The sequence below is a fragment of the Serinus canaria genome, chromosome 23 (genome assembly GCF_022539315.1).
Source record: "Serinus canaria isolate serCan28SL12 chromosome 23, serCan2020, whole genome shotgun sequence".
Taxonomy (NCBI): Eukaryota; Metazoa; Chordata; class Aves; order Passeriformes; family Fringillidae; genus Serinus; species Serinus canaria.
The window spans coordinates 3,629,616-3,650,874 of NC_066336.1; the positions used below are offsets into that span (position 1 = coordinate 3,629,616).

Sequence of the window (21,259 nt, forward strand, 5' to 3'; positions counted from 1 at the left end):
AGCAGTATGTTCTACAAAGTAATTGTAATTATGAAAAAATGCCAAATACCCCCAATTGCAGATCAGAACAGGGTCCCTGACACTCACCCCAGCTCAAGGCTCTCCCTTCAGCTATTTGCAAAAGAACTACAGAACTAAACAAAGCAAAAATGGATAAAATAGAATATTTTCATACTTGGATTGATTCTGTACTAGAATATCCCTGTATGGGCCATTCACCTTGCACTTGGGACTCGATGATCCTTGTGGTTCCCTTCCAACTTTGAATATTCTGTGAAATCTGTGAAGTATGAAGTGATTTGCATCTGTTGAGTAGTTCTTCATTGACTTTCGTGTTTTCAGTAAATTTTTCTGGCTTCAGAAGCCTTTCTTTTCTTCCCTTAAGGAGCATTAAGCAGCAAGGTTAAGTAAAGAAGTTGTTAAATAACTACATAATGAGACTTGATGACTTATGAGAGGTAAAACTTAAATATTTTGTATGTAGAGGGAATATTCAGAAATTCAAGGAAGAAATTGAAAGAAATGGAAAGCGTTTACCCAAAAGGTTCCGGCCTTCATTCACCTAACATGAGTGGGGTTGGCTCAGAGTAGGTCTGTACAGCAGCCAATGGAAAGTACATGTATTTTATTCTGTAAATAGGACACTGCTGACAGTAATAGCTGTATCTAATATCCATGAGCTGGACTCGCCTGCTCTCACCCACACGCTCACTGGGAGACATGACATGTAGCATACCCCTAAGATCAAAACCAAACATAGGCTCTGTTAAACCCATAAAAAGACATGAAATGCTTTGGCAGCAGAGGCCTGTCCCTACAACGTCGATAACTGACAGAGATGTAAATCCCCGGGGCCTTCATGGCCTCTCTCGATCCCTCATGACACTTCTCGGTCCCACATCTCATTTACTCATGACTCTTCTCAGTCTCCCACGTCCCCTCGCATCCCTTCTCGTCCCGGCTCGGTCCCCCACGGTCCCTTTCGGCCCCTGACAGTCCTCACGTCCCACTCGCTCCCCCTCGGTCCCTCACAGTCCCTCATATCCCCTCGTGTCCCCTCGCGTCCCCTCACGGTCCCGCCTCAGCCCGAGCGCGCGGAGCGTACCCGTCACCAGGCGGCGCAAGAGTGCGCGCGGGCGGCCCGAGAGCGGGAGCAGCGATTGGCCCCTGCAGAAGAGGCGTGGCGTCAAGGAACCCCGCCCAGCAAGGCGGTCAGGGGCGGGGCTCGAGGCGCTCATCTGAGCAGCCATTGGGTGATCCTGGGCTGGGGCGGGGCCAGAGCAGCGCGCGAAGGCTCGAAGCGGTCCCCGGGCGGCCGGAGCGCGGGCGGGCTATGGCGGCGGCACCGGTAACAACGGAGGGTTCCGGTGAGGTGAGTCCTGCCGCTCCCCTCTATTCAGCATGGCCGGCTGGCTGCTGACGGCCGAAGCGGCTCGCGACTGCCCGAGACCTTGCGGCTCCTCGGGCTGTGGCGAGGTGGAAGGCCCGGGAGGTACAGCGAGGGAGGTGGCGGTTCCAGTAACCGTTCCGGTACGGCGCCCATTTAGATAGCAGTGCCGGTGGCCGAGCCAGTAGCCACCGGCCACCGCCGCTCGCCGCCCTTGATCGCGGGCGGTCCCGCGCCTTCACTGGGCTCGCCCTTCCTGGCAAACTACAGCTCCCAGCATCCCCCGTGCCCGCCCTGCCGGCCGCGAGGCACGCTGGGAAGGCTGCGCTCAGCCTGTCTCCGTTGGCGCGGTGCATGCCGGGAGGGCTGCTGGAGTCGCGGTTCCGGCTCTGAATAAAATTCATAAATAATAAAATAACGAGTAAAAGTCGTCTGGTCTAAATACGATCACATCAGCCAATGTCGATGCTGTGCTTTTGCTGTTCAAACTCGCACATATACTGCCCTACAGGTGGATAGCCATTTGTACTGATAAGTATGGTAAATATCTATAATAATTAGAAATATTGCTAAATCTGTGAATAGCAACATTGATAGTTAGATTATAAGGCGACTGCATGTGGATTTCATTGTGTGTGAGGACTTAGCCAAGGTTTTGGAATCAATTTGGATGCCAGCAGTCAGGACTACATAAACAATATGTTACCCCATTAAGAAATATTTACCCCATTAAAAAAAATCACATTTTGCTTTGTAGCTTCCACTGGAGGATTTGAACCCAGACTTGCAGAAGCCCCTGGACAGCGACTCTGACAGTGGCCAGGGCAGCTGTGAGACAGCATCCCCAGGGCCACTTGGCAAGAGCACAGCATCCTTCGAGGACAGAGGTCTGTAACATTCCCATGAATTGGTTTTTTCCAACACTACATTTTTTGTTTCATAAATACCTTCTAGGAGATTCACTGCTTTACCTGTAGGAATCCAAATTCTTTTGTTGCTCAGAATGTGGGCAGGGATCTTTAAATTTCTGAAGAGTGTTTTATAAGCTACAGAAAGAAAAAGACTGGATGGGATGTGTTTAATTACTTATTCTTTTTTTACTTATTACTAATTAATTATTCGCTTTTTCTCCTGTTTTGTTTAATCTATATAGTGTGGTTTTTATTATTAATTCAAGGCAAGACACTCTCAGTGAAAGTTTTTCAGCTCTGCCTTTTTTTTCAAAGGTTAAAAGCCTTTAACATCAATTTGGGTTAGTTAAATGCTGTTCTCTGGGGAGAGGTGGATTTTGGAGAGCCGAGTTTGAAGCATGAAAGATTTTTCATGCTTCCACAAGAAGCTCATTTGCTGTGGATGGTGACATGTGTCAGATTTAATGGCTGTAAATTTGGTTGTTTGTTAATTAATTTGTTGCACTTTTTTATTTTCATGGGTTTTGCCAGATTCAGAAGAAGAAATTTTTGTGCGTAAAAAAGCAAAAAACCAGAAGGTGCTTGAGGACAGTGAGAGTGAAGAGGAGGAGGGTGGAGACTCACCTGTGCAGGAAGATGCTTTGGGTGGAGACAAGGGAAATGAGGGGGAAAAGCAGAACATTACTGCTGAAAAGAAGAAATCCCATCGGATCCTCCCAGCCATGCTGGACAGTGATGACAGTGACACTGGGGACCCAGTGCAGATTGAAAACCTTGAGACAGGCAGGAGCTCTGCCTTGCCTGAGGGTGAGCAGGGAGAGGAGAGACCCCTAAAATCTGGGAAAAAGTACAGAAAGCATAAACATAAACGCAGCATTGAAGAGGAGCCAGCAAAAGAAGCTGGAGCAAAATCCAGAAGGAGAAAGGAGAAAGAGAAAATAATGGAGTCAATTAAACAGCTGAGGAAGGAGAAGAAGCCTGTGGCAGAGGTGGGTGTCTTGGCACAAAACCTCAGATAATTTCTCAACTAAGTTAAATTTATTGTTGCTTGTGGTTATTCTGTTGCAAAGCTTCAGTGTTGTGTCCACATTCCTGCAGCAGGTTTGGGATCCACAACATACAAAATCTGCAGGTTCATTTCAATTAAATTCCATTAAATTTGCAGCTTAAGAAACTACAAAACCTAACACTTGATTATTGAATGCCATTTTAAATTAATTTCAAAGAACCAAAGGGACCTCCTGAAAGGAATCACACAAATAATTTATTCTTCTGGAAGCAGGTGGATGGTGGTGAGAGGTTTCCCTTCAATGACAGTGGATGTCTTCTGGATGACAAGGACCTCTTTGATAATGGCTTGGAAGAGGAGGATGATCAACCCCTAGAGGATGAAGAGTCCTTAGAATCCATACGAGCAGCTGTGAAAAACAAAATAAAACAATACAAGGTAACAGTTGGCTGTGATACAAAAATTATTGTAAATGTACTCTCTTTGAAACTGATAGAAAATAGGTTTAGATGGGATATTGGGAAGGAATTCTTCCCTGTGGGGGTGGGCAGGCCCTAGCACAGGGTGCCCAGGGCAGCTGTGGCTGCCCCTGGATCCCTGGAAGTGTCCAAGGCCAGGCTGGACAGGGCTTGGAGCAGCCTGGGATATTTGAAGGGGTTGGAATGGGATTAATTTTAGGGTCTTTTGCAACCCAAATCATTCCGTGGTTACTGGATTTAGCAGGACTTTGTACCTGAACAGACTCTAAAACTCTCTTTGACCTCAGTGGAGTTGTGCTGTGGCAGGAGAGAGGAGGGCCTTCTAGATTTCTTTTTAAAGATGGAGGGATGTTGTCCTGGCAGGTTAAAAAGATAATTCTGGATTAGGAGCTTTGGAATCTGCCCTTGTGTGGGGTCTGGGCTGGTTTAGGAGCCACTTGCTGGCTTTGCTGACCAGTGGTACTCAGTACAGTCATTTGTGATGTGTTTGCCCTTGATAGTGCCAGTGTATTGATAGAAATCATTGAATTTCTTCTCATGCCCCATAGAACAAAGAACGTTTTCCTGACAGTGAAGGCTACAAACATGTATTTGATGAGGAGAATGAGGAGGCTGTATTAAAGGAGCCAAAAAGGAAGGTGAAGTCTTCATCTTTTTAAAGCTCTGGATTGTTTGTCGTAACTAAAATGGTTTTGTGTGCACAGTGTGGTTTTGTTTCTTTTTTAACTGGATGCTTTATTCTGACTCCTTGCTGTTTGAAAGGGAAAAATAAGCTATTTAAGAAGTAGAGAAAGAGCCCCATATTTTGTGTCCTGACTTCAGCAGCCTTTTTTTTCTCCCCCTAAGGAGCGGAAAGCAGCACGGTTGAGTAAAGAAGCCATTAAACAGCTACACAGTGAGACCCAACGGCTTCTGAGAGGTAAAACTTCAATTCTTTATATGTAAATGGGCATGAACTGTTCAGAAATTCAGAGGAGAAATTGGAAGAGTTTACCCAGAAGGTCAGAGCCTTCTTTGACCTAATGGGGCTTACTGAGGGTTGAAGGGTGCAAGACCATTATTGAAGGAGCTGTTAAAAGTATTTTTGTAACCAATGAAAATAAAGATACTTGTTACCAAATAAAGGGCTCAGATGATGTTTTAAATATTCTCTCGCTGTTTTTCTCTGGCAGAATCATCTGTGTCTCTCCCATATCACGTGCCTGAGGCCAAAAGTGTTCATGACTTCTTCAAGAGCAGACCTCGACCAGCATGTCAAGGAAATGCCATGGCCCTGCTGAAGTAAGGACTTAAACCTTCCTCATCCAATTTTTTCATAAACTTTAAGCATCTCTAGCTTTTCTTTGGAGGATAACCAGACTTTCTTAGGCTCCTTTAAATCCATGCAAGTAGGAAATTAGGAGAATGTCATTGCTAACATCAGGCAATGCTGTTCTCCTGAGTCACAATGTTGAAGTGATCAGGGCCAGGAGTAACTCAGATGAAGGAACTTGCTGATGCAGAGTTACTTTAATGGGATTTAGGCTGAACCCCAATATTTTACTTGGACTGTTTCTTCTCTGAGTAATGTGTAGTAAAATACTGAAGATACAGTAGTCACAAAATCCCTCAGGAATTTCATATTCTGATACTGTAACCAGCACAAAGCTTTTACACTTCTCTAAGTTCTCACAAAGTTTTCCAGATTTTTCCTTCATCTCTTCCTACACATTAAGGACAATAATTAGGAAATGGTTTGTTTCTTTCAGTTTGTCCTCAGCCTTATCTCCCTTTCACACTAACCATGGGTGGTATGTTTCTTTCTGCCACTTTTAGGTCCTCTAAATACCAGCTGTCCCTAAATGAAGAATCTGCAGCCATTGGGAGCTTGAGCAAGGATTGCAAAGATGGGCCAGTGGAAGGTGATCAGTCAGCAGCTGCTGAGCCAGAAATGAACCTGGCCAGAGATGTTGATGCTTCTGTGACTGAGCCTCTTGCTGCTGAAGGGAAGAACTTGCCAGAGGACTGTGCTGAGCAGCCCAGGCAGGACAGGGAGGATTCTCATGTAGTTACAGAGACTGTAACTGATGATAACACAAAGGAACAGCAGCTCTCCATCTGCCTGAGCACTGACTGTGATGAGCAAAAAGAGAGTGAAATTCCTCCAGCATCTGGAGATGCCCTCATGGAAAGAGGAGAAACAGCACCAGATGTTCAAGGTGAAACAAACACTCAACAAGTGAGGCCTGGGCTGGTGGCACAGCCTGAAAAAGTGAGGAAATCCAAGCTGGATAAACTTCGTGAACTGGGAATAGACCTGTCCATCCAGCCCAGAATCTGCTCTGACAATGAATCCTTCATAAACCTCGATGAAGCTGATTCAAATAAAGGTATCACAAGTTGTAGTCCTAAGCAGTGTTGATCTGAGCTTGGCTGGAAAACTCAGAAATATGCAGGTGATAGAAGTCAGACACATTCACTTACTAGTGTGGATTCTTTGAGATGTGTTAAGAGAAATTGAGAATTGCCTGGTGGATGGGAGGCTGGGCTGGAAGTGAATTGAGGTCTTGTGGACAAATGGTAGTCAATGGTAAAATAATTTAATATTAGCTAATAACAAGCTGCAGCATAAATATTCTGTGGTGGTTTATTATTAGTTGAATAGAATGGTTTTGCAAATATTTTAGCATTCAGTATTTAATATTAGCTTTTATACTATCCTTTTTTAAACTTAGATTTAAACTTAACTTTGGGGGCAAGAATTGCTCAAGACCTACTCTTCTAACAATCAGTGCTTTTACATGCTATCACATTGATTTAATTAATATGTATTTCAAGAACTAGAAGCCCTGAAAGCACGTTTCTTGAAGCACACTCTCCAGACATCAAAATCCAAAGGGGAACGGGCCATAAATATGAACATTATCCGTAAGGAAGCAACATCTGATGGGACAGAGGAGCTGAGAGCAGATGTGGTGCCAGCGGTTTTGGCTGCAGAGAGCCTGGAGGAAACAATCCACAAAAAGCCAGGTTGGTGGAGGAGAAGAAGAGACAGGGATTGAATTGGAAAACACTTTTTTCTGTGTTTCTCAGTGCTGCCCTACAAAAGGTGAAGGGATCTTCTCCTGTAAGATTCCTGGGTGTGTTCCCCCTAATGGATAGCCCTGAAAAAATTTTTGGTAGACCACTGAAATAGCAGTGGCCTGTGTAGGACAGCCTCAGTCAGATCTTTGTGATTCATTCCTTAGATTTTTCCTGATTCCATGAGAAGCTGGGGCTGCCCCATCCCTGGAAGTGTCCAAGCCCAGACTGGGCAGGGCTTGGAGCAACCTGGTCTGGTAGAGGGTGGCCCTGCCCATGGCAGTGGTGGAACTGGGTGATCTTGAACATCTCTTGCAACCCAAACCCTTCCCTGAATCTTTTGCTGTGCAGGTGAAAAGCTGCAGGCCCTGAAGGCCAAGCTCCAGGAGGCCATGAAGCTCCGCAGGACCGAGGAGAGGCAGAAGCGGCACGCGCTGTTCAGGCTGGACAATGAGGAGATGCTGGAGGAAGAGGAGGAGGAGGAGGAGGAGGAAGAGATGACAGATGAGTCTGAGGAGGAAGAAGAAGAAGAAGGTGATCATGAGGTCTGTATGCAGCATTTTTCCATAACCTCATCAGCATCTCTGTTCTGCTTCCTCTCCCCAGTGGGATGGGACTTTTGTACACTACTGATTGGGGAATTGCTAAGAATTCTTCCTAGAAGCTAAAAAATTCTATACTTGGCATATTCATATAGATTGTCTAACCTTGAATTCATGAGTTTTTATTTGTCTAAACACTATAAAACCAAAGAGAAGTGTTTAAAAGGTTTTGATGCCCCTTTCCCTTTTTATAAATCCTTGGCTCATTGCTGGCAGGGCCAAACAGCTCACATGCCTCACCTGGGATAGGGTTTGCCATGACAATAATCATTATCTGTGCTGTGTTTGGGGATGTTTTTTAGAATTCAGAATTTCTCCTTGATGAAGCAGAGGAAGATAATGAAGATACAGAAGAGAAACACACTGAAGATGGTGATAAAGAAACTGACAATGAATCAACTGATGGGGAAAAGCTGGAGAAATCTGAACATGGTGATTCTGTTCTAAAACATCCTTCAACAGAGTCTACATTGATGCTTTTCAAGGACAGCTCCTCAAAAATGGGGTAAATAATCCAAGCCTTAAAGGTGGTGACTGAGAAATTTTAAATTTGATCAGCATGTGTAGATTTTTTAATATAATGTGCCTTTTATAAGTATATTTGTGTTCTCTTGGGTTTTTTTGCAATTTGCAATTAAATAAATTTAAATCCTAAATCTATCAGCAAATACCTGTTATGAATTGCAGATATTCTCTTCCTGATGAAAAACTGGAAATGGAAGAAACTGTAGACAAAGGACCTACCAAGTTAGGTAAAGTAGAATTATTGCCCTAGATAATTGTTTGGTTTTTTTTTTTTTTCTTTAGCATATGTGTAAGTTTCTATTTAAGATTGCTATTCAGTATTTCTGTTATTTCATCACCAGTATATAGTTATACAGTATGATTTTAAAAGTTTAGATTGGTGGGCTTCAAAAAACTAGAGGGAAAAATACTGTTCAAAATAATACTGGGAGAAATATGAAATGTCAGAAGTCAATAAGATAAATAAAAACATGAAATATGCTTCCTGTGAGAAGAAGGAAATCCAACATGACCACAAAATGAATTTTTAGCAAGGTGTCAGTGTTGCAAAATATTATATTGAGGTTTTGCGGGATTCACACACACACAAAAAGTTAAACACTGTATTTTTTTTTCTTTCCAGAGGATGATGATTCATTTTCTCTACCAGCACTGCCAAAGGAGAACAGCCACAACAGCAGCTTTGAGTTCATTGGCTCCATGATCCCATCCTACCAGCCCTGTAACAAGCAGGCCTCGAGGGGAGGGAGCTTCTTTCCTGCAGCAGGGGGGTTCAGGTCACCCTCCCCAGGTTTCTTCAAAACAAGTTTTATCAGCTCTGCTTCCAAGGTGAGATTATCAGTCCCGGTTGTGTCTTATACTAACACAGTGGGATGTAAATAAATGTATTTTATCCTGATGGTCAAAAGAATCAACCCAGACAAATGCTTTGGTACCTGTAAGATTTCAAAAGAGCAAACTGCCCCTTGGGTTTGTGTCCACATCGGAATGGACAAAAATAACATTATAAAACTTATATTCTAAAGCATTAAAGAAATGATGCCATAATCTGGCTTTTATATCTAAAATGTGTGCATCATAAATATGGTTTTAAGAATGCTTACATGGGCTACATAACATCTGATGTCAGTGAACTCCTGTGGTGTGGTGGAGCAGCATGGACATGATTTGACTCCTGCATGGTTTGGGTTGGAAGGAACCTCAAAGCTCATCCCATCCCCTGCCATGGGCAGGGACACCTTCCCCTGTCCCAGGCTGCTCCAAGCCCCATCCAGCCTGGCCAGGTATACTTCCAGGGATGGGGCAGCCACAGCTTCTCTGGGAACTCTGTTCCAGTGCCCCTTAATTAAAAATTAAGCATGCTAAACAACTTCTATAATTTTGTATTCCCTTGACTAGAGCTCAGGAAAGACCTCTGAGCCTTCTCTTCCCATAGAAGATTCCCAGGACCTCTATAATGCCTCTCCTGAGCCCAAGAGTTTATTTCCAGGGGCTGGGGAGTCAAGGTTTCAGTTTTCCCTGGAAGATGACACTCAAAGCCAGCTGCTTGATGCTGATGGGTGAGTGATGGGTGTAAAGGATGGTGTTTCACAGAAATAGGATGTGCAAACCAGCAAGATTTTTCTAACTACAGCATTTCTTTCAGCTTCTTGAATGTTGGACAACACAGGAACAAATACCAGTCCTCAAAGCATCAGCTGCCACTGGCTAGCATGGATGAGAATGCCATGGATGCCAACATGGATGAGTTACTGGACCTGTGCTCTGGGCAGTTCAGCAGCCAAGCTGAGCACGTGCCAAACACCAGCAGCACCAAAAAGCAGAACATGGAGGAACTGCTCAATCTTTGTTCAGGGAAATTCGTGTCACAGAGTATGTCCTGAATTCTCTTTTCAGCTTTGTTGGTTACTTGATTTAGAAATTATTAGCTGAGGTGACTTCAAGTCTGGGCACTGATGCCACACATGGAGTTTTGTCTTTGTTGGGAGCATATGCAGTTTTATTTCTGGGGTGTTCTCTCCCACTTTAAGAGCAGAAATAAGTTGCATATTATTTCTTTCTGTAGCAGGTTCTCCAACATGGGCTTCTTCAGTGTCTTCCAAGGCAGAAAAAGACAGTGACATAGAAGATCCAATGGCAGAGGCTCTGGAGCTCTGCTCAGGCTCCTTTCCCACAGACAGGTCAGCATTGCTCTCCTCAAATTTACAGAAGTTAATTCTGGTAACTGTCTTGTTTCACTCTTAGAAGTGTTTTCTTGTTTTAACATCAATTTGCTGTCAGTGAAAGTGTGCTTTTTTTTGGAGGTGAAGAATATTGCAAATTGCTCAGCAATTACCCTCTAATTGGCAGCTTAAAGTGTTTCCCAGAGCTACTGTGAAGGGAAGTCCTTTGTCTTACGCTGATAGTGAAAGAAACAGTGAAGAACTTTCATTAAACTGAGAAAAGATGATTAAAAATGGGACTTTTTGGAGTCTGGTCTGGGCTCTTGCCAAGCTGCCATAACCAAATGTAAAAGTTGGATACTTGGAGTTTTTTATTGACTAAATTGGAAAGTGTATGGCTGCCTGACAAAAGGATAGTGAGGCTTAATAAGTGGGAATGTTAAGGGGATTCAAGAGGAATTTGAGAGGAGGAAAAAACTTGGAAAAAACAATGCTTGTCCCATGGTTTCTGCAAGTGAAGACCTGAAGTCTTAAAACATCAGCTCAGATGGGGATTTGAGGCATTTATAGCTAAATGCTGCTGGCAGATTGGGGCTCTGAGCACTCCCAGGGAATTGCTTGATAGCAGCTGAGGTGGGTGTTGAAATTTTGCTTTGATTTACTTGGAGGTAAAATGAAAATGCCTTTCTCCCATTTATGTTTTCCCTAGGGAAGAGGAAGAAGAGGAGGAACAAGAAGAACTTGGTGGTTTTCAGCTTTTAACAGATGATGAGGCCTGTGCAAGTGAAGAGGTGTGAACTGATGGGGCCAGGCAGCTGCTGGATAAAATGGATAATTCCATTTATCTTTCTAGGTTTTTAATATATCCATCAATACAAAGTACCACAACTTCCCTAACAAGCTACTGAAACATTTTTTTGGATTATGTTAAAGATCTCTTTAATATAATGGTACAGTGAAAAAGGCAAATCCTCTGAACTATGCCTGATGTTTTAGTGTCTTGTTAACTGAAGAACAGACAAATCCATTGTTACAAAGCAATCCACTCTCAGAAATTCCTTATTTCTGGAAACTTTCTCTTTGACAGGATGAAAAAGGTGAAGATAGTGCTGCTGAAGAAGCAGAAGTGAGTGATGATGAAGAAGAACTGCTGAGACATAGACCAGGCTCAAAGAAAAAACTGTAATTATTTTTTTAAATCTTAATGACCAGAGAGTATAGTATGTTAATAGCACTAGAAGTTTAGTTTGGAGTTATTCCCTCTCTAGCAGATGTTTATATGGTCTGGTTTTTTACTTTGGAGCTATCATGTTACATGAATTTAACTGTGGCACTTGTGGCTTATAGATGATTTCCATTATTTCCATAATAAAAGCAGTGCAACTTTTTTTTTTACCAAAAAAAGGATGCAAGAATATTGTTTTCATTCCTCATGTCTTAAGATCTTATTTGTTCTAGCAAGAAAAACCCAGAGTTGACAGTTTTTGCCATCATCTTTGGAATCTGGTGGATGACAATGGTTTGGGGTGGTACATGATGCCAGGCTATGTGTGTAAATGTGCAAGAACTCAAGGTTTGGTGTTTCCAAAAATTACATGAGAAATTAGGATACATCCTTAGGAAACGTCTTCATTTTATGCCAGAAGATGACTCTTGCTTTCAGAAGATATGTGTGATGGACGTTTTGCTCCCAAACTGAACTCTTTTGACTTTTTTTTCCTAGAAAACTGCAAGATTTCATGGAAGAGGAGGCAGAGCTGTCAGGGAGCGATGTGGGAAGTGAGGATGAGTATGATGGTGAAGACCTGAACGAATATGAAGAAGAGATGATCGACGAGGAGCTCCCAAACGATGCAGAATTAGGAAACCAAATACAGAAATTCCACATGTCAGTGCCACTCTCAGTAGATCTTTGGGGGTGTGAGGCCCTGGCTAAGCTGGGCTAACCTGTCCCTGTCTCCTGTGCTGGCAGGAAGGCCATGCTGGACGATGACAAACGCCAGCTCCGCCTGTACCAGGAGAGGTACCTGCTGGATGGGGACCTGCACAGCGATGGCCCAGGCAGGACCAGGAGGTTCAGATGGAAAAACATAGGTGACCCATCATCCAGAGTTCATAGAGGGGGAGAAAGATTGAAAACAGGGCTTGTGGGTGTGTGTGAAGTAGCACTTTGTGGTCCTCAAGAAAGTATTTCAGCAATAAATTGGTGGGGAGGTGATTCTGGGGTTTTATTGCCTTGTTTGTTTGGTTGGTTTTGGGGTTTTTTGTTGTTTTTTACTAGCCTCCATTTTCAAAATTGATAGCTGACTGTCTTGTTTTGTTGCTTAGATTTTGCTTCACAGATGGATTTGTTCCAGAGAGATTCAGATAATGAGGAGGAGAATGAAGAGTTTGATGAGACAGAAGGGAAGTGGAGGAAGGAGCGATTTGAGCGAGAGCAGTGGCTCCGTGAGCAGGTAGGGTGAGCTGAGCTGCTAGAAGGGCTTGCTCAGTCTTTGTCTCATTGCTGGATGTGAAATTGTTTGTTCCTCAAGTCAAACGTCAGTATTAGGTCAGATTTCTCAGCTAAATGTCATGGTTTCATTAATAGAATAAGGATGATGAAATATCTAAGAAATTGCAATAACCTCTTACAGTAGAAAGTAAATTAAAATTAATTTACATAAAGAAAATTATTTAAGATACTGAATGAAATGTCCATTTGTAATATAAATTTTTTCAATTGTCTTCTCTCTGCTACAGAAGGAAAAAAATAAAGAGCAGGAGGAGGAGGAGGAAGAAATTGGTGGAGGCAGTGAATTCATGAAGCTGGCAAAAAAAGTGACTGCCAAGTCCCTGCAGAAGAAAGGTGAGTTTGGTTTTTATGGAAGTGACAAGAAAAGAAGAGAGGGAAAGAGTTCACAAACTGATCTTTCCCCCATATCTCTGCCAGCCAGCCCAGCAGTGGTGGCACAAGGCTCAGCTTTGTTACCCAGGAACCCATTTGAAGCCTTCAGACCTGCCAGTGACAGCCAGGTGGGTACCAGTCCTCAAAATGGCATTTCCCAACACAGCCAAATCAGCTGCCCCTGAATCCTGGGCACTCCTGATCTGTGGTGTTGTAATGTGTGAGTAGAGAGTAGATTTTCTCTGAAGAGTAACTTACTAAGCAACCTGCCTCGTTTCCTGAGAGTGGTTTAGTTTTTCTTTGCCTTTCAGATAAAAAATGGGTCACTCTTGAACAGACCTAAAGCTGTCCTTCAGAAGCTGGCAGCAATGTCAGATCTTAATCCAAATGCCCCTCGAAATTCAAGGAATTTTGTCTTTCATACACTTTCACCAGAGAAGAATGAAGAGGCAAAGGAGAAATCAAAACCTCAGGTAAAGATTTGGGTAGCAGGTGTTGCCAGTTATTATTTGAATATACAGGCACTGAAATCTGCCAAGCAGTTAAGAGCACTGCTGTCCTAAATATTCCCTGTGTGCTCTCTAGCCAAATCTTTCTCTAATAACTTTGAATTTAAACCTTTTTATGGACATGTTGTATCTTTTAATGTATTTGACTGCCCTTAGGTGAAGAAGAGAGGCCCTTCTGCAGTGGTAACATCAGCAGCAAAGCGGCCCAGGGTAGAAAGCTCAGAGGAAACCAGTCAAAGCAGAAGCATTTTCCAGTACTTGGAGAGCTGAATATTCCTGTTTGGAGCCAGAGATTGTCTCCTCTTTGCCAGCTGCAATTTGTTTTGCCAATCTGCCAGAAATCACCAGGCAAGGAAACAAATGGGTGCCACCTCATTCACAAGTTCCAGTAATTTCCAGGCAGTGGTTTTGTGCTTTGTTTTTTCTCAGTCCTCTGTGGCAAATGGGAGCACAAAATCCATTCCTGGTTTGGAATGAAATGCTGACTTGATCTTTCCCAAGCATTAAGGAAACTTCCACTGCTGTGGGCTGTCCTCACAGGTGCTGCAGAGGTATCAGTTCCACCTGGAAATGCCATTGGTGTGAAAAGGAAATACCTCAGGTAGCTGAAAGCACAATAAAGGAGGAATTTCTACAGCTCTGGGGGAGAATGAAGCAGTGTTTGCCATGGCAGGACACTTGTTTACACTTGCAGCACAAAGTTTTAGCTGTGGCTCCCTCCAGTGTCTTATTTTCTTTAACGTTGAGCATTTATTAAGCTTCTCCTTTTTAGAAGCTCTAATTTATCCTTGAAATGTTTACTTTGTGGAAAAGGTTCCAGTCTCTTCTGAGGCAATATGAGAAGGGTTTCTTTCCAAGTTTTTATTACTGTTGATGTCCTTAAACTTGAAGATGGATGTGTGTGTGGAGAGGGAAGAATGTGAGTAACGTGTGGGAGAGGAAAAGGTTTGGGGGGGTTTATTTGCATTGGTGGGGGAAGTTGCTGGGGTTGCTTTGGTTTGCCCAACTTCAGGTTATCTTTAACCATCCATTCTGTTGTTTTCATGGAAGCTGCACTCATCCAAGAGAAACCATCCATTGCTGAGCAGCCAGTAACGAAAGGGCTGCTCTAGAACAATGGAATTTATAAAGACTTGTCACTCACAACTATTCTAAACAGTGTGACAGGAACATGAGCCAGTGTCCAGCATTCCTGATGTTTCTGATCTCAAGCTGAAGGTGTTGGAGAGCAGATAATGGTGCCACAGGGTCCTGCTCTAAAACTAAACCTCTCTGGGACTGGATGTCACATACCTGAGGTGCTGACACTGTTGGAGAAATGTCTGAGCTGTAAATTTTGTAACATCTTGAGCACATGCCTGGTGTGCTGTGTGTAAAATATTTTATTGTACAGTATGTTATAAAGAATTATGGTACTAATTGAAGTGCAACTTTACAATAAAACATGTTTTTAATTTTGGAGGCAGTTAGAATTAATTTATAGGATTTCAGTTGTGTCTTGGGGTTTTTCCCCCCAATGTTTTTTATTTCTGTCTATGTCTGTTTTTTCATTGCTGCCTTTTTTTTGTAGCCACAACTCAGCCCTTCACTAGGAACAGCTGCAAAAATATTTGAATACAACCAAAACAACCTTTGTGTTTATTGGAGTGTGGATTTTCAACTCCTCAAGTCTTCCACTTGGGTCTGCATAAAATTCTTGGCCTGAAAATTATGGTTTTTTCCTGCTTCAATAGTTTTGGATTTTTTAGTTCCTAGACAAAACTTTCTTTATCTTTGTCATAAGAAATGTCTATCTCAGTTCAGGGCAGCAATTCTAATGATTGGTGTACCTGGATTTGGGATTGGAGATTTCCTTCTTTATTATCAGACTTTTCTTGAAGGACCAAGTTACAAAAAGATTTCTGAACACCCACTTAATTCTTTATCAGTGTTTCACTGATATGAAAGTTGGACTAATTCAGCCCAGCTTTGTTGGGTAAAAACATTCAAGCTCCAAATTTGAGCATTTTTTCAGAATTTTGCTCCTTCTCTGCCACTAGAGTGCAGCAAGAGAATGTGCTTGCTCTGGCAAAGGGGCAAAGCAAAATCATTAAAGCTTAAACTGTGTCTTGACTCCAGGGGAAATTCTTGCAGTTTTCCATGCTCTGGCATTGCAAGGGATTAAATTTATAGAGACCTATAATTGCCACGTTTTTGCATTAGAAAGTGGTAGTTTGAAGAGCACCTTTAGAGGATTGGCTGGGTCCTGGTGGTTTCCTGGCTTCTCCTCAGCACATGCTACTAGCCATAATTATGGCTTTTATTTTGCTTTCCCTGTAGAATTTTCCCGTTAAAATACATTTCCCTTGTTCCAGAGCCAAGGGTAGAAAATACCATTGAGCCTGAAAAGCTTGTAAATTGAAATACAGGGAAGGGGAAGGGTTCTGGCTGCATTTCCCCCACAACAACTTTGCAGAAGTTCAGGGTTTGTCAGCTGCTGCTGGAAGCTCTGCATTGCACCCTAAAAATTCCTTGCCTGGGAGCATAGTCCATGCCAGGGACAGGTTCTGTGGGAGCTGGAATATCAAGGGGAGGGTTGAGCTATTGTAGATGCTGCTGCTCTCATTGTGCCAGAGCTGGGGGCTTGGCCTGACCCTCACCTGAGCTCCCAGCCCTGCCCTGCTCCCATCCAGCTCCTGGCTCCAGCTTTTCCAGGGCTGCCCCTCTGCTCCTGTCTGGCACATTAACTCAGCTTTGCCTTCTCATTTTCAGGTATTGATTCAGCTCCCCCCTCCTGGCACAGATGTGAGGCTGCTGTGCTAACAGGGACAAAAATCCTCCCCAATGCTGCTGCAAGTGCCAGGAGTGGGCTGGGAAGGAGGGAATGGCTCAGGGTAGGGATGGGGGTCCTGCATCCAGGCTCTGCTGCAGCTCAGCCTCAGCAGAAGCTGCTCAAAGGTTGGACTCTATGTTCCTGGAGGTCTTTTCCAACCTCAGTGATTCTGTGAATGGTGTTTGCAGGGCTATCCTGGGCTGAAGGAAGAGCTGATTCCACTTCTTCCACTTCCCTCCCTTTTGTCTGCCCTAAGTGTGCCTTGGGATAACTCAGAGGAGTTAAAGCTGAATGTTGTGATTGGTTTGGGTTTGACTTTGGCCTGAGATTTTCATCTGAGTTGGGTAGCTCTAATAATAATAACACCTCTCTGTGCCTCAGTTTCCCTTTCCCACCCAGGGCTCAGGAGGAATAAAACCCATGGGCTGTGAGTTCCTGATCCTTGACTGCACCACAGGAACCTCGATAAGAGCAGTGCTGCTTCTACACATCATTACCTGCTGAGTTTGCAGAGAGAATGAGCTTTTGGGAACCCAAATGATAATGGAGAATTTTTAAAAAAGGACTTAAAAGCAGAGGGAGGAGCAGCCCTAGGTGTGTGGTAAAGGTTGACATTGCAGACACGTTTATAATCTCAGCTCCCGCCGCTGCACGGCTCCTCGGGGCTCAAGGCACTCTCTGAATTATGTTTTCTTTCCCTTTCTTGCCAAGAGACTGAAAAGGGGAGAGAAAAAAAACTATTTGTTTGTCTTGTCTAATTTAATTTATGTTATTTATCAAATAGACAGGTTATTTGGGAAACCAGATGGACCCAGGCTAAAATCATCTGTATTTCCAACATGTGAAAAATTATGTTGGAGTGGACACATAAAAGGCAGCATGGAGCAGGTTTGGTGAGCACTCACCATGTGAGCTCTGCACCTCATCTGTCCTGGGCCTCTAATCAGTTGTCCCAGACCCATTATGAGGGTTAAAGGACAAAAAGACCCCCAGGCACCCACAGGGATGTCTTCCAGAGCAGCCATGTCACAATTATTTACCCTCCCTGGCTTTCACTCTGCTCATTGACTGGTGCATCCCTTCCCTAGGGATGGCTGGGGTATTTTTTTGGGCCTAAATAAATATTTTAGTTGGGTTTGGGAGCAGAGCAGGTGATGGTTTTTGGTGTCGGGTTTTTTTTTCTCCTTTGGATTTTCTTGTTGGAAAAGGAAAAACAGGAGATGGAGAGCAACATGGATGGCTGAAAGGGAATAGATAATGCAAGAAATACAGAAATAAAAAAGAAATAAAAGCAAGAGCACTTTGTTGCTAAAGGGTTGGACACCCTGATTGCTGCTGCATTCCCCAGGGCTGAGCCTGGAGCAGCCCCCTGGCAGCCAGGGGTGCTCCTGGCTCTGCAGAGTCCAGACAAGCTCGTGGCTTAGAAAACAGCTCTGTGAGACCTGCAGGGTTTTGTGGGTGACCTGTAAAGCAAAAGTTCCATTTTGTATTAACTATTAGTCATTAATATTAATTCCAGCACCACGCATGCTCTGTGCAGACAGATGTTCAGTCCTTGGGAGATGTTATTTTCTCTTGTATCATCCAAAAGCCCAATTTAGGGCTGACTCCAGCTCTGCTTCTCCAGGCAGCAGAGATCTAAACCAGCTGTAATTAAAGAAAGCGACATAAAAGATTGCAGGGTGTGTGTGGGGGGAGGGGGATCAGCAAATCTTACAGCTTTCAAGAGATTAATTTTATTTTTGGTTAATATTTCTCTCTGCTCCTCAGGGCTGTTTTCATGCAACATGCTCTGTGCTGCTTCCCTTGCAGTGGCCCATTGATTTTCAATATTTGATGGTGTTTGTGCACGTGGCCATGGGGCATCTGTATCTGAGGGGCATGTTCACATGTGTCCTCACACCCCAAAAGCCACCTGTGGTGTCCCAGCCCTCACCTTTGCCATGGGGATGCTGCACAGAGCCCAGAGGTCCCACTCCATCCTGGATGGCTCTCTGTGGCTGCCCTGAGGTCCCACCTGGAAGGATCACAAGCCAGCCCTGCAGCATCTTCCTGCACTGCCCAGTTTCCAGCTGCCACTTCACAGACCCTCCTTTCTGTGCAGGAAGAATAATTAATGGCTCTAATGCCACCTTTCTGGTGGCTCAGGATCCAGAGGTGGCATTTCCACATTCCTAATTTACATGAAGCCTGAAGGAAACCCTCAACCCTTCCCAAATAACACCAGATTAGAGAAAAAAATGGCTTTTCCTTCCTTCCTCCTGCTCCTCAGTGAGCCTGGATGGGGCAGAGGGGCCTAATTGTGCCTGGGAATGTGACATTCAGGAGCTGCCACTTGGGTTGGCTTTTTTCCCAGTTCCAGGCTGGCACTGTGCTGGAAAGGGACATTGCTGTGGCTCAGTGGGACACCCTGAGCCCCCTGGATGGAGGTTTTGGGGTGTCTCAAGGTGCCTCAATGAGCCTCCCTCAGCAAGCTCTGAGTCAAGGACCCACAGAGAGGTTTTGGCATTCAAGACATCTCCCATCCCATCCCATCCCCAATCCCATCCCATATCCCAGCCCTATCCGTGGTGGCCACAGCTGCATTCCCTGCAGGATTCCCATCCCAGCTCCACCACTGCCAGCACAGACACTCCAGCCAAAGGCAATGCCAACCCATCCAGCCACTGCTGGGAGAAGATAATTAAATCAACAGGCAATTAACCCTCCCTGTGGTCCCCATTTTGTGTGATGTGAGGTGATACTGGCAGTGCAAATCTCCAGGTGAGGCATCTGGGATGAGCTCCCAGGCAGCACTGGGCTGGTTTTGGTGTCTTTGGCTCCACCTACAGCTTTGTGAGGCTGTGTGATCTTCAGAGGTGGGATGAGTAACATCTCTTAAGGTGTGAGTGCAACCAGCCTGACCTACAGTGGGTGCTCTGTCCATCCCCTGCCCTGCAGAAGGAAAAGGAAGGAAGGCAAGGAAGCTTAGATGGCATCAGTGTGGCTGGCAAAGACCCCTGGACACCTGCAGGGGCAAAGGCAGAGCTGGAGGAGCTGGGTTTGGTACCCCTCAGCCAGCACCCAACCCAAGTCTTGAGGGCTGGGATTTGTCCCCGTGGCTCCTGCTGTGAGCTGTGAATGGCACTGCTGGGGTCTCCAGCTTGAAAGGAAACTGGAGATGCCAAACCAAATCCCATCGTGGTGCTGGTGATGGCCCCATCTGGTGAGGCTGGTGTTGGTGGGCTGGCAGCTGAGCCAGGCATTGGCTCCACTCCCTAAAGCCACAGCTCCATCCCAGGAGCTGTGCCACAGTGACCACGGAGTGCTTTTAACTCAAAATGCAGGACCTTACAGCAAAATCCTCACACAAATTTTGCCAGGGCCACTACTACTGAGGGCACGGGGCTGATGATGTCCCACTGCCCTGGGGGGCCAGCATGATCCCCAGTGATGGGGGACAGCCAGAAGGGGACATTGCCCTGTGCTCTGCCCTGGTCCCCCATGGTCCCCCAACTCTGGGTCAGGGCTGGCTGAGCCGGTGTTGCCAGGAGCCACGTGCACATCCTGCGAGGGGAAGAGCCCTGCTCCCAACATCTGCTTGGCGTTTGTTTGTCTTTCATTCCCATTCCTGCCCTGCCCCCCTCCCTCTGCTTTCATCCCTCCATCTGCACAGGCCTAAAAATAGGTCCAGACTCAGTCTGTGCCTCGTCAGCCTGTGGGGATTTTGGGTATGATCCCATTTGTGGCCCGACAAGGTGGGGACAGGACCTACCAGTGTCCCTCAGATGCCACTTTCCTGCCACAGATGCCAAGTGGCTGCTCAGGGGTTACCTGCACCCCTGAGTTTTGCCCTGGGCACTGTTCCCTGCTCCCAGCCCAAAATGCTCAATCTTGGGCATGGGGGATGTCAGGCTGAGCCTTATGTCAGTCCCTGCATGGCCCCACTGCTGCACCAGCTGCAAAGGTGCCCTTGTGGCAGAGGAAGAGCAGAGAGGAGTCCCCAGCCCCCAGCTCATACTCCCTAAAAATGCCTGGGGTGAGGAAGTGGAGCCACAGGGGCGCCCTTCTCACCTGGCTGGGGGTGCAGTGGGACCTGGTTCTGCCACCTGGGCAGCTCTGGGGTCCCCAAGGGCTGCCCTGGGTGTTTCCATGCCTCCTGCTCCCCAGGCAGGCTCATCCCCTGAGCCTCTCGGGAGTGTGGAGCAGGATGAGCATCAATTTGGCACGTCCTTGTGTCCCCCTGCCCTTTCCCCAAGTTGCTATGAATAAATCATTGTTTTATTAAAGAGAAGCAGCTGCCTTTTTTCTTCTCATTTTTCTTTTTTTTTTTTTTTTTTTTTTTTTTTTTGATACCCCTCCGTACCCACGGAGCCCTTTGGCACATGCTCGAACGCTGAAGCCCCATTGAGGGCCCCTAGAGCATAGCAATTGATACACAGAGATCCCCAAATCCTATTCAGACCCCTCTTTTCTGCACGAGCAGCCTCTAAACAGCTCATTCACTGCTCTTTTTGTCGCCGGGGTTAAGTGGTTAAGTGTGTGTGGATCCCATAAAAGGCCTTTACTCCATGAAAAGCTATATTTACATTGTAATCACCAAAGAACTGTTTAGGCAGTCAATAGCGGGGCAGCGGCGGCGGGGGCTCGGCGGCGTGTCCCTCACCTCTCCCGCTGAGCCCCCCGGAGCAGGACTTTTGTGGGATTTCGTCCCCCCTCGCCAGCTGCCGGGGCCGCCTCTCTTTGTCTCTTTGCGGAGCCGGGACAGCCCCGGCTCCCGCAGCAGCATCCCGCATCCCGGTGGCCGCGGTGTCTCGGGCGGGGACAGCGCCCCGGGTCCCGCCGGGCACCGCAGGGCTGGCACGGAGCCGAGGGATGGTGGCTCCTGGGGAGCTGTGTGCTGGCTGGGCTGGTGGCCGTGAAAGCGCCTTGGGGAG

General features: G+C 45.5%; 1 protein-coding gene across 4 annotated transcripts; it reads left to right on the forward strand.

The window, feature by feature from the left end:
- Positions 1-1,280: 1,280 nt before the first annotated feature.
- On the forward strand, positions 1,281-14,992 carry CLSPN (claspin). 4 transcript variants are annotated; one of them, XM_018922556.3, is made up of 25 exons: positions 1,281-1,372; positions 2,145-2,274; positions 2,830-3,287; positions 3,578-3,745; positions 4,335-4,424; positions 4,633-4,705; positions 4,959-5,067; positions 5,602-6,155; positions 6,604-6,795; positions 7,198-7,391; positions 7,751-7,953; positions 8,136-8,200; positions 8,596-8,801; positions 9,372-9,532; positions 9,619-9,845; positions 10,039-10,153; positions 10,845-10,926; positions 11,223-11,317; positions 11,859-12,023; positions 12,108-12,229; positions 12,464-12,591; positions 12,878-12,983; positions 13,068-13,150; positions 13,334-13,495; positions 13,688-14,992. In XM_018922556.3, the coding sequence occupies exons 1-25, from the start codon at positions 1,334-1,336 to the stop codon at positions 13,799-13,801; spliced, it is 4,041 nt and encodes a 1,346-aa protein (XP_018778101.1). In that variant the 5' UTR covers positions 1,281-1,333; the 3' UTR covers positions 13,802-14,992. The 4 variants fall into 4 exon arrangements, with proteins under 4 accessions (XP_018778101.1, XP_018778103.1, XP_018778102.1 ...); XM_018922558.3 differs by having other exon boundaries at positions 10,042-10,153; XM_018922557.3 differs by having other exon boundaries at positions 3,581-3,745.
- Positions 14,993-21,259: the final 6,267 nt, after the last annotated feature.

Coding starts and splice junctions, on each gene's coding strand:
- CLSPN (XM_018922556.3), top strand. CDS start 1,334: ATGGCGGCGGCACCGGTAACAACGGAGGGTTCCGGTGAG. Junction 2,275..2,829: donor AGCATCCTTCGAGGACAGAG/GTCTGTAACATT, acceptor GGGTTTTGCCAG/ATTCAGAAGAAGAAATTTTT. Junction 12,024..12,107: donor CAAATACAGAAATTCCACAT/GTCAGTGCCACT, acceptor CTGTGCTGGCAG/GAAGGCCATGCTGGACGATG.